Source organism: Hyposmocoma kahamanoa, unplaced genomic scaffold, assembly GCF_003589595.1.
Source record: "Hyposmocoma kahamanoa isolate Upper Pololo Valley unplaced genomic scaffold, ASM358959v1 65, whole genome shotgun sequence".
Classification (NCBI taxonomy): domain Eukaryota; kingdom Metazoa; phylum Arthropoda; class Insecta; order Lepidoptera; family Cosmopterigidae; genus Hyposmocoma; species Hyposmocoma kahamanoa.
This window is the reverse complement of record NW_020653853.1, coordinates 1,801,353-1,812,797: the sequence shown is the minus strand read 5'-3', so window position 1 is coordinate 1,812,797 and position 11,445 is coordinate 1,801,353. Positions and strand designations below refer to the sequence as shown.

General features: G+C 36.6%; 1 protein-coding gene across 1 annotated transcript; it reads left to right on the top strand.

Moving 5' to 3' along the window:
* The first annotated feature begins 170 nt into the window (after positions 1–170).
* LOC113231360 (Ig-like and fibronectin type-III domain-containing protein 1) lies at positions 171–9,204 on the top strand. Its single transcript, XM_026465650.1, has 11 exons — positions 171–315; positions 1,370–1,510; positions 1,869–2,047; positions 3,616–3,783; positions 3,888–4,011; positions 4,402–4,603; positions 5,389–5,561; positions 5,801–5,973; positions 6,393–6,479; positions 6,752–6,961; positions 7,188–9,204. Exons 1-10 carry the CDS (start codon positions 255–257, stop codon positions 6,953–6,955), a joined length of 1,512 nt encoding a protein of 503 aa, XP_026321435.1. The 5' UTR covers positions 171–254; the 3' UTR covers positions 6,956–6,961; positions 7,188–9,204.
* The last annotated feature ends 2,241 nt before the right edge of the window (positions 9,205–11,445 follow it).

Here is an 11,445-nt window from a genome sequence, read left to right as displayed (position 1 = left end):
CATGAGTGTAGTATAAATGTCAAAGATTATGATGAATATATTAAACAGTAAAGTTACAAGATTGTTTTACAAATTCCAATTTCTGTGCCATGTCTACTTACCCTTCTTTGTAAGGTCTATGTCCTAAGCGAGGCTCGTTACTTATTTAGCACTTAAGCTGCGATGGACTAATACCTTATTACTGAAAATAGGTGTTCTTTGCCCCACAGCCGCCAACGATAAACCCAGTTAATCTGGTTGTAGAAGGCTCCAGTATGACCATCCTTTGCATCGCTATGGGAACGCCGACACCTACAATTTCTCTGTACATTTCTGGTAAGTTAACTGCAATAAGAAATTTTGTGTACTTCCTACAGCTGCATTAGTAAATTCCCATGTTCCTTCAAAACCAGCCAACGAAACAAACAGGACTTTACATGATGTTGTTTGAAGATGACTTTCACGCTTCTTGTACCACCGATTTGATGGTAGTTGGTAAAATGAGACAAAACTGAGCTTTCAAGATAGTTTATGAGCTTTACCTTCAATCACATCAACTCTTCAGGGTTAACTAGCAGACTAACTGACCACAAAGTCTCACATTCAAACTGGACCGACTTCTTCCATAAAAATGGTGCTGAATGTAGTTCTGACCGATCTACTGCCTTGACAGCATCAGACGATTTGTTTATTATTATTTCCTTATATTTATTATTGCACAGCCAGTATACAGTTAAATGCAAAAACGTCAAAAATTTAAAGGTTAAAAGAATAATGTGCAACAATAGGAGGCATTCATCGTATCATCATATCATCGTATAATGAAATGTGTTAGGAGTGTGATCTTGAGAAGACAGATTTCGGACTTAAAAACATGTATAATAGATATATGCAATATGCTGTCTATATAGAATAGCAGAGACGTTGTAGCAATAAATGTCTTCTGGAGTCGAAGCAACAAAATCTCGACCACTGCAAAAAAGGGTTCTGCTTGTCGGTGCGCAGGAATTTTTCAATTTAGTTTAACCCTTACCGTTCATCCTTCCGTCAACTAAAAACTCCGGAACGCTCCTTATATCGTTTTGCACAAAGCGCTTTGTTTCCTAAAGTGTATGGCAAAGGAGGACTGTATAGTTATTTTTTAGGCAAAAGTGTACCGTCGTGACAGACGGTCACATTATTGCTTAACAGATAAAAGACGTGGCTTAGTTGGCATAGCGTCTAGCACGGTTTGCTAGAAAAACGAATCCGGCTGGATCGAAGGATTTTTTTCTAAGTGTTCGATCTGTGTATTAATAATTATAACAAACTATTGAAATAATTAAAAAAAAATTGCATATCAATTTAATACAAATTTAGATAAAACACTCTTGAATAAATAATGTCGTAGGCCGCTTGGTGAGACAAGAAGTAACCAGGCACATGGTGACGGTGATCCACAACGTGACTCGCGACATGGATCAGATTTCGTGCTACGCAGACAACGGCTACGGCACGCCCATGCAGGCTTCTAGAAAAATCAATATCTCACGTAAGTTAACATTTTATTTTTTGATCAAACTCCTATTTTATATTTCATTCCATCCAAACATGTCCCTGAGACATATATCTGTACATGAAATAGGCGCTGATCATAAAATCCTCGGCTCCAATTTCGCCCGGAGGTGGCGGCATGATCGGCACAAAATTGGCGTGACATGTTATATTTTTGTAGTGTTTAAAAAACACAAAACATAGATCAAATTAACCTTTGTATTCATTTTCAACGTTTTTTACACTTGTACGTTAGCAGGTGTTACCTACACACCTATTACAAAAAAATAATGAACGTGAAGAATGATTTATCACTAACAACAGTAAAATTTAATAAGAATGTCTTCCCCAAATAGATGTGCCAATAATCCAAGCATCAGGCATAACGATGGCAGCTGCTGGAGACTCTGTTATCTTAGAGTGTAGAGTCGAAGCCCTGCCCAAACCCAACATTGCCTTCTGGAGAGACCCTAGCGGAAGAACCCCGGTCATTGATGGACCTAATTATAGCATTCAGTTGCTGGCAGACCCAGAGGTAAGAATTTCTATTGGCTTCTACCAATTGTGAAGAAAATTACAAACATGTTTATTGAAACTGCTTGTTAATAATAGTTCTTTGTATGGTGTCACTCAAGGGTCCATTCTGACACCAAGACTGTTTCTTGTTTATAAACGAATGGTATCTCTGCTACAGCAATTACTATTCCATGACTAAACATGTGTTATAACCAACAACATGTTTAGCCGTGTATTTGTACGTCAATATGGCATAAAATAGGTATGTATATTTTAAGTGTAAACTCTAACTTTTCACTCCCAAAGTTATTTGATTGAGTCCAAAACACAATTTTCGAATTAAACATTGCACTTTTTAAAAGCCTATACTAATCTCTGTTTTACGCCACTGACGTTCAGTCCTTTAGGTGCGCATCTAGATTGTCTCTCCATCGACGCTTTGGCCTGCCCCATGATCCTTTTCTGTCTTTCGGGATCCATTCTGTGGTCACCTCCGGCCACGACTCATCTGACATGCGGCAGACGTGACCCGCCCAGTCCCAATTTAGTTGCATAGTAAATAGTAATCGGTAAATCACATTCCACTAAAACAGATTATCATGATTCTGTGGTCAAGCAAAGAACCCATAAAGCTTAGTTATATAATGTCAGTGTATGAAATTTGGACTAGATTTGTGTGTTGATGACCCTTAAGCCCTAATAACTAAAATCAAATATTTTGTGTGGAACAGCGCCAACAAATTACAACACTCATCTCGGTCTTTTAAATGAAATTAAAGATATGAGACCAATTACGATAATGTCATGGTCTCGATATATTTTCGGAGCGGTCAACTTTTGAACTACCGTTGGCATAGTTCCGAAAATATTCAGATATATAACTTTTAGTTACAAATTCATGAAAGTAATTACGAAGTCTGTAGCAAAGACCACAAGAAAAAACTGTAGAAATACAACTTTCAAAGGTACAGGCTCAATAAATTTTGATTATACCTCTGATTGCAATGAATCAAACATTGTTGGAATTGAATAAGTGTAACCTAAAGTAACGTTCACATGACCCTATTACAGGCGTATACGTAACACTATTGGTGGGTTTTATAATAAAATATTATTGAAGGGCACTTCAGTCGCACATAATCAAATAGAGTCTACATAATAAATATCGGTGAGATTATCAAAAATCTCATTTGTATTCATGAGGCGTTCTCTATCCCAATGGTACTTTCAATATTTATTGATATTGTTTCGGTCAACTTTACTTTTTGTTACTCGAAACGGACGGGTTCGTGATAAGCATAACTTTGAGGAATTATGTTTATTTTTCGCTTGCACACAAAATTGCCTCAATAGCAATTGATTTATAGTTCTGACATCAAAAACATACAATTTTACATCTTAACGTGATGTAATGTGTTTATACACTCGTAAGTGTGTTTTATTTGTAGTGTTTATAGATTTTTGGTGTTTTCAAGTTCCTTGTGATTTAGTGCGAATACATTTTTATTTTTATTTTGGGTTGATACATCAACAATGAATCTTCTGTTACGGTTATCTGTGTTACCAGGAAATATTTTCTCTCTGCAGGAGCAAACAAAATACACAATGCGATTAATAATAAAGAAGATAACAGAAACAGACGAAGGTGACTACTTTTGCCATGCAGAGAACGCTTTCGGCAAGACGTTAAGACCGGTCTCAGTCAGGCTCAGGCCTTCGACACCCCATCATAACGTCACGGAGTGTTGCACTCAGGTAAGAAACTTTTCACACGATGAGAAAATAACAAGGATTAAAAACACGTAGTGTTCAATGCTTTTTGCCCGAGGAATATTTTTACGGTAAATTTTTCCATGCAGATGAACGTATCATCGGAATGCATAGATGCATGCAGCTTCCACTTGGATATGGACAACATCATGGATCGACCAGAATGCATGAATGACTTTGAGAAGCTCATGAAGTGCGCTGCTGACGGATCAGGTAAGATCGAAATTAAAAATCTTCTATACACTTTCATTTAAAACGTTGCTTTGGGCATATATTCGATTACCTATCAGACGTCCGAAATGACATTTCCCAGAAATAACTTTTGCTCGAATTTTCATAACCTCGAAAGTAGTTTTGAGAGGAAAATGTTTTTTTCTTTTAAGCCTAATCGTGTCTTGCGATAAATATCCAACATATCCTGAATAAACAACTGTTTCGATATAATTCGGTTTTCGGAGTAATGAAAATTCGAACAAACGTTATTTCGGAAAAAACATATTCGAGTTTGTTATCGGTTACCCAGATAAGCCCTTGATTATGGATGTAAATCTCAACAACTCAGAAAATTACTCTTGTTTTTAAAAATCGAGAATTTCCTCCTAGATCACAGAAGCTGTTGCGCATCATGGGGCGTGCCTCGCAACTGCCTGGAGCTGTGCCGCGGAGGTTCAGTTTCAAAGGCCTGTGCTCTGACTCATGCGAAACGCGCGCTGGCCTGCTTCAGAGACTCTGGAGCCAGGCTGCCAGGCCCGCCGAGAAATCTAAGGGCCCACGTTGCACCGACTCCGAATTCCGTTTTATTGAGGTAAAGCTAATAATAAATCTTCCACGACACTTCTTTTACAACTTGTTGATAAACTAGATACCAACATGTAGACGACATGTTCCCAAACTTCGGATTACTTGCAACACACTTTACCGCTCATAAATATTAAGATCTATGGTCGGAAAAAAGTATGGTCGGAAAAAGGTGTTCCATATACATCATTGACTTACAAATAAATGGACGACGGGTCTAATACAAAAACCACGAAAAAAATGTCCCAAGTCAACCTATTCGAAATTTAAATTGTAATGTCATCGCAGTATCGCGCTGTCAGTCGAACAAATGAAGACTAAAGCGGAGTTTGGCGCTCTGTATTTTAGCGCCTTACAAGTGCGGACACTTTTTAGCGCGGACCCGACGTCCATATAATTGTAAGTCAATGATATACATAGATACATGTATAGACATAACTACAAGGAGCACATAGTGTTCTTAAAACCCCATAATTTTTTTCATTTTTTACATCGCACCATTAGAATGACTTTAAAATACAACTTCGACTTCCTAAGTCAGTAATTTTGTCTTACGATGCAGTAAAATTATTTCCGGAATTTGAAAAAGTAATTAATTAATATTTGGTGGTTTTAATAACGCTATGTCGCTTCTTATAGTTATATCTATATATGTGGAACACCTTTTTCCGACCGTTGATTATGAGCACAATTTTTGCTGAAGATCGACCTTAGAGATTTTGATTAATGTCTGTCTGATCGCGCTGTTCTTTTTGTGTTTCTTGTGCTAATTCTAACGTTTTATTCAAACAGTTGGGAGCCACCTTTCAAGAATCCTCAAACTGTGTACTTGTACCGCGTGTTCTGGCGCGCTTATGGCGCCAAGGTGCCAGAGAAGCTAGACACCAGCGAAACCAGCGTAGTCATCACTGGCTTACAGGACGATGTGCGTTATGAGTGCGTCGTGAAAGCTGCCAACGATGTTGGTGAGTGATTTTAAAACTCCGTTAGGCCAATCAAGCTGATCTCGGGTAAAAATGGTTTATTATCATTCGTTTCAAATTCGGTATCTTTACTCGGCAACCTAAATGTAATGTCTCATTTTACATTTAGTTTTTCCATAAAAAATTATATTTGAAATTATATTCCTTTTGTTTAACGAACCTGATTAAAAAGCAAACAAGGTTCTCCATGTGAGGTAATAAAGTGCTTGTTCTTCCATTAGGTACTTCATCATTGAGCCTTCCGATCATGTTCACAACTGCTGGGCAAGAGACCGGCGCTGCAGCTGCACCGGTCGCGGGCAGCAGTACTGCGACAGCAGTCGGGCTCGCACTCGCCTGCATTCTTGTGGCAGCCATCGTGGCAGCTGCTGCTCTTTATTATAGACATAGAAAGGTTAGTTAGGGCAGGAAAAGGACGTAGCCGTTTCTAGAATCCTATTGAACGCATGATGTAGCATTCGATTTTTATGAAGGTCGATTCAAGTGTATACGATCTAGCGATTTTTTGTATCGATTTATTGCAATCCGATTTTCAAGAAATCCATTCAACGTTTAGGCGAATCGAATCGTCTAGATGGTATTCTTAATTTAAACAAAACAGTATCTTTCTGAATCCTTTTTTTTTGTTGGACTGAAATAAAGCTGTTTGGCAACATCTAAGTGATACGATTCGTTACAATCCAAAAAATCGATACCAAGCAAAAAATCGTTCATCCCTAGCAAGTAGCACAAAATTGCTTTTAGAAGAAAACTATCTGACCCAATAATCCTAAACTCACGTCCGCGACTACAATACCACTTTGTTTGTTCCAGAACCTTAGACTTAAGGCGCAAGGTGGAGTAGCTTTTGAGAATCCGAGCTACCTCAGGGAATCAACAAATCCCGATACTGTTGTAAACGTAAGTATTTTCCATCGAAATGTCTTGAGAATTGAAACTTGAAATTTCTATCATGAGTAGTTATGATCAATGCTAGTTACCGCAAACAATATTTATATTTTTTTTTGTTCTTTTAACCGCTAGGGGCGCAGCGCAATTGCAGTTGCTTATGAACTCATGACAGACGTGTTTCGAGTAATTTATTTCTCAATATTGTTTTCTTAATAATAAACGATGGAGTATCTACGACAATGATGGGGAAGTGCAGAAAATTGATGGATTTTCTGAAATAGGGTACCGGACCAACATTACCAAATGGAAGTGCAAATGGCGGCACAGCCGTCGTGAACGGCGTCTCCAACAGCACAGCGTGGAGACAGGAGACCTTGCAGAATCCAAGCACGGCCATTCCTGCAGCGCGAGAAGTCGACCCCACGCTCTATGAGGAGCTGAAACTCGGGCAGGATGGTGCGGGATTCAAGAGATTGAAGCCATAGCCCGAGGTAAGTGCAAACCTGTAAACAAGTCTTGTATCAAAAAAAGGTCGTGGTAGATCTTATGAATATTTGGTTTTGGGAAAACTAAAGTACTCTCCATATTTTTTATATGTCTGTATACCATGTTGACTCCACAATCTTCAAAGACTATAGTGGGCTCTTCTTGATAAATTTTCAGCTTGGTGATGATTGGTCAAAAGGTTATTGTGATTGTAAGCGATGTTTGGTGCAGGTATCGCGCCGCTCGCCGCTCCGCTCGCCGCGGCTGTCGTCGCCGCGGGTGGCGCCGCGGTTCTGAGCGACGCGACGCGCCCCCGCGGTCGGCCGTCTCGCTCCCTCTCTCAGCCGTTGCTATTTCTTCCGGGACTTGTGTTGAATTGATAACAGTATGTTGAATTTGTTGCTCTTTTTTGTTGCTCTTTCTACTAAGTTCAAATCGAGATGGGGTAACAGTTAATTTAACATCTAAACAGTTTTAAAAGATATAACCGATTAATTTGAGAATGCATTTCAGTTTCACACTGTTTTCAATGCAACACTTCCCGGCCAGCTGTTATTAATATCTTTAGTTGATTTTTGTCAGATTCTAAAATTAGATACTTTTGTTAATTAAAAGTATTGTTTTGTTTTTACGTTTGTAGTTTAAGGGTTGTGATTCTTTTTGCAAAGAATGAAGAGCGAGACTTAGTTTGTGTAAAATTTAAAAAAATATCATGTACATTTGATTGTACAGTAGCTTTTAAAATCGAAATGAATGTGACAGCGGTGTTAGATGTCTCTAACTCCGTATTTTCTTTATAATAATAAAGAAAAACAATATAAGAAATGCAGTATATTTTCAATATCATACTTGACGTGGTTTTAACCAGAAACCGAGCACCTCATGTTCTTGTCATTTTATGTAAACGTTCTTTGCTAATGATTGTTATGAAAAAGAATAACTTTGAAAATACTTTTTTAGGCAACAATGAAAACCTACTATAGCATTGTATTAATAAAATAAGTTACCCAATAACTTAAGTGGATTATATTTAATATTAGACTCAAAACTGCAACAAATAAAATTTTCTAAAAAATGTTCTTTAAAATAATTTATTCACTATTTATAAGAATGTAATAGGCATGCAATATTAAAGCCACACCATTAGTAAGAATCAAATTCCTTGCACATTTTACGTGATAATAAAGCTATTTGATTTGAAATTCCGTTTGCATTCTTAGAAAATGAACGTCAAATTAAAAAAAAAAAGAAGTTAAAAATATTAAATCAGCAATGGCTTTTTCTTTCTCTTTGTACAGTCATCAACAGATCTCGGAATAAACACGAGTACATTTACCTAAACTACAAATATAATATACATAGAGTGGATAATAAATACCTCCCTCTAAAATTAAAACAAAATAATTATATTTTTACGTACAATTCCAAAACTTTTCTCCTAAAGACAGTACTATAGTAAAATAATTTCGAGTATTAAGTAATAACACACAGTTATTCCGAAATTTCAGAGGAGGTATTATGCACTCTATGTGGTTACTGGAAGTCACAAAAAGAATTTGTCGATTATAAAGCCAAAAGCGTAAATTTTCATAATAATCGTCAGCAAAGTTAGAAAAGAAGTTCTAGATAAAAAAGAAACTTCAGACAATGAAATAATAGGTCAGGTAGAATTCTACAAAGATGTGCCTTCGAACAATTAAAGTAGATAGTGTAATAATATAGTGTAGTGACCCTTGGGCCTATAAATTTGTACCTAATGTAAATAAAATGTATCAAAAAAAAAATCTAGACCATTCGTAGCAAGTTTGTACTGTGAAATATGTAATTTCAAAATAAGTGAATTATTTTTTACAGTTATATAGGGAAAAAATTGATAAGTAATATTCATGTTGTGTAAGTTTAATGCAGTTAATACAGTTTTTCGTCTTAACATAATGCTCAAAGCAAACATAATATGAATTTTCTAGCACAAAAATTAGAATTGCCTAATTTTGAGCGCTTGTTTTTAATAATTTTCTATCGCTTCCTTTTTTTTGTGTAAAAAAAGTGATCTCATTAACTCCCATTCAATTTTCCGTATTTTCAAATTTCGAAGTATACTTAAAATAAGAAAAATTTGGTTAAAAAATAATTTTGCTCGATAAGCGAAACATGTGATGAATATTTTCTTCTCCTACACTAATGTCATAATTTTAGATAAAGACGGATGTGATTAGATTTGTAAATAATAAATAAAAAATATGAATACCATTATACTAATTTGTTTCTTTTTTCTGTATCTACCACTATACCGTGAAAACTAGAGCTTTCGTTCCGGTAATCTCGGTCTCGTCGGAATTTTGTTAATTTGATGATTTTTTGGCATTTTTGAAAATCGAGACTTTCAAAAATGCCAAGAAATCTCGTTGGTCTCAGGAATATAGAGACTTTATTATGATGTCAAAAGATCGTGCGCCTATAGTTGCAGTGCCACTGAGAGTTTTAAATCGCCAAGATCTGAAGTGCACTGCCACTGCGCCCGTCACCCAGAGACATTAAAGCGTGAAACACACTTCGCGGTCCATGTAAATACCCGGAATCAGACCCGCGCGGTCCCGACCCGACACGCGCGCGACCCGTACCCTTAACAAACCCTCTATGATGTTTTCAAAAACTGCAAATTACAACCAGCATAAAGATAACTGTTTTGTAAAAATAAATTTCTTATCTGTGAAAATGTTATTATTGCTTAGTATTAACATGAAATTCGAATCAATAACAAACAATTTTGACAATTTTTTTGTTAAGGTAACGTGTGAAATTATCAAACGGCATCTATCACATCGTTTGGTATCAAATATCGTTAGGGCCGACTCTTGTTTGTCTATGAATTAAATAAAAACTACGGTTGTGTCACATGCGTGAGAAAAGTTTTTAAGTTTGCCGCCATTTCGCAAGTCGTAACATGCGGTTCCTGAACACATCATAGAGAGCTTGTAATATGTGCATCGTTAAAGCAGTGTATGTAACTGCAAATAATTAGGCATTAAAACACTCGTATGATGTTTTATAAACCTACACTCGTATTTTTAACCGGCTTCAAAAAAGGAGGAGGTTCTCAATTCGACTGTATGTTCTTTTTCTTTTTTTTGTATGTATGTTACGCGATAACTCCGGTATTTGTGAACAGATTTTCAGGATTTCGTTTTTTGTTGGAAAGGGGGTACTTCCATAGTGGTCCTATTTCATTTTGAAGAAACTCATCCACCTCGAAGGGTGGCTGTTCACGCATGAAGATTCATTTTTAGAAATAGCGCCTAACTTTAATTTAGGAGCAATTACTTTAATGGTTGATTTTGCTATTTCTCCAATTCAAGGCGTTTTTCTCTCAATATACTTTGAGTATTGTCGTAGTGAGAACCTATTTTTATTATCTCCAGTGTCAAGTCCTGTATAGTGGCTAACTAAAGTATATTTCAATAAAACTTAACAAATAGACGTAATTCCACGTACTTTTGAGGTCGGTTTTTTTAGTACTCTGTACTGAGATTATAATGCCCTTCTATGTAACAGTCACATAAAGTACTATTATACGAGCTGTTGTTGGTGCCGTCTCGAAAGGTCACTTCAATTAAGGTACGAGATGTGAGTTTTGCCATAATATATATAACATATAACAAATAATTAAAATGAATATATTTAATTAAACTTTTATTGAATTGATATTCAATAATTTTTTTGTGAAATTACTCATAAATATATATAAATTAATTTTTAGATTTATCTATTGCCACTGGCAAATGTGTCTGTCACCGTGTGACGTCATCGTTAGAAATCACGTTCAATCAATTGATGAAATCAAATCGCGGTAGGCAAACATAAAAACACAATCGAACCTGCCCGAACAAACTACTTTTGTAATCGTGAAAAAACAGCTGCCCATGTGCCTGTAATGTCACTAGCAAAAATGTTTGTCACAACAAATAGGTAAGGGTCGACGTTTTCTACCACACAACGTGTTTGATGCAGAGAGGTAAATCGGTGAAAACTAATGGTAACGCTAAAAATGTACATTTCATAACATTCCCGAGTGTCCGATCTGTGTCCGGAGGGTGTCCGGATGTCCGATCCGGACAAACGCATTAATTATGACAAGGAGGGTAGATATAGTTCTCTGGCTGGGTACAGGTTTCCTCTCATTGACCTAACTTTTTTAAATAAAATATTAAGTAACGGGACGAACAAGTCGTGCGCCTGACGATAAGCTACACCCCTGTCCATAAAAGTTGCAGTGCCACTCAAATATTTAAATCGCAAATATCTGAAGGGCACTGCCACTGCGCCCGACACCTATACGCCTACATTTATTTCTCGCGTGAGTTTGGGTGTAACTTGTGGTAGTCTATGTATCTGTCCATAGCACTCGCGATACAATAAATAAATAATAAATAAAATTATTTATTGAATAACGTATTGTACAAATGAATAACTAAAGACTAATTATGTGAAT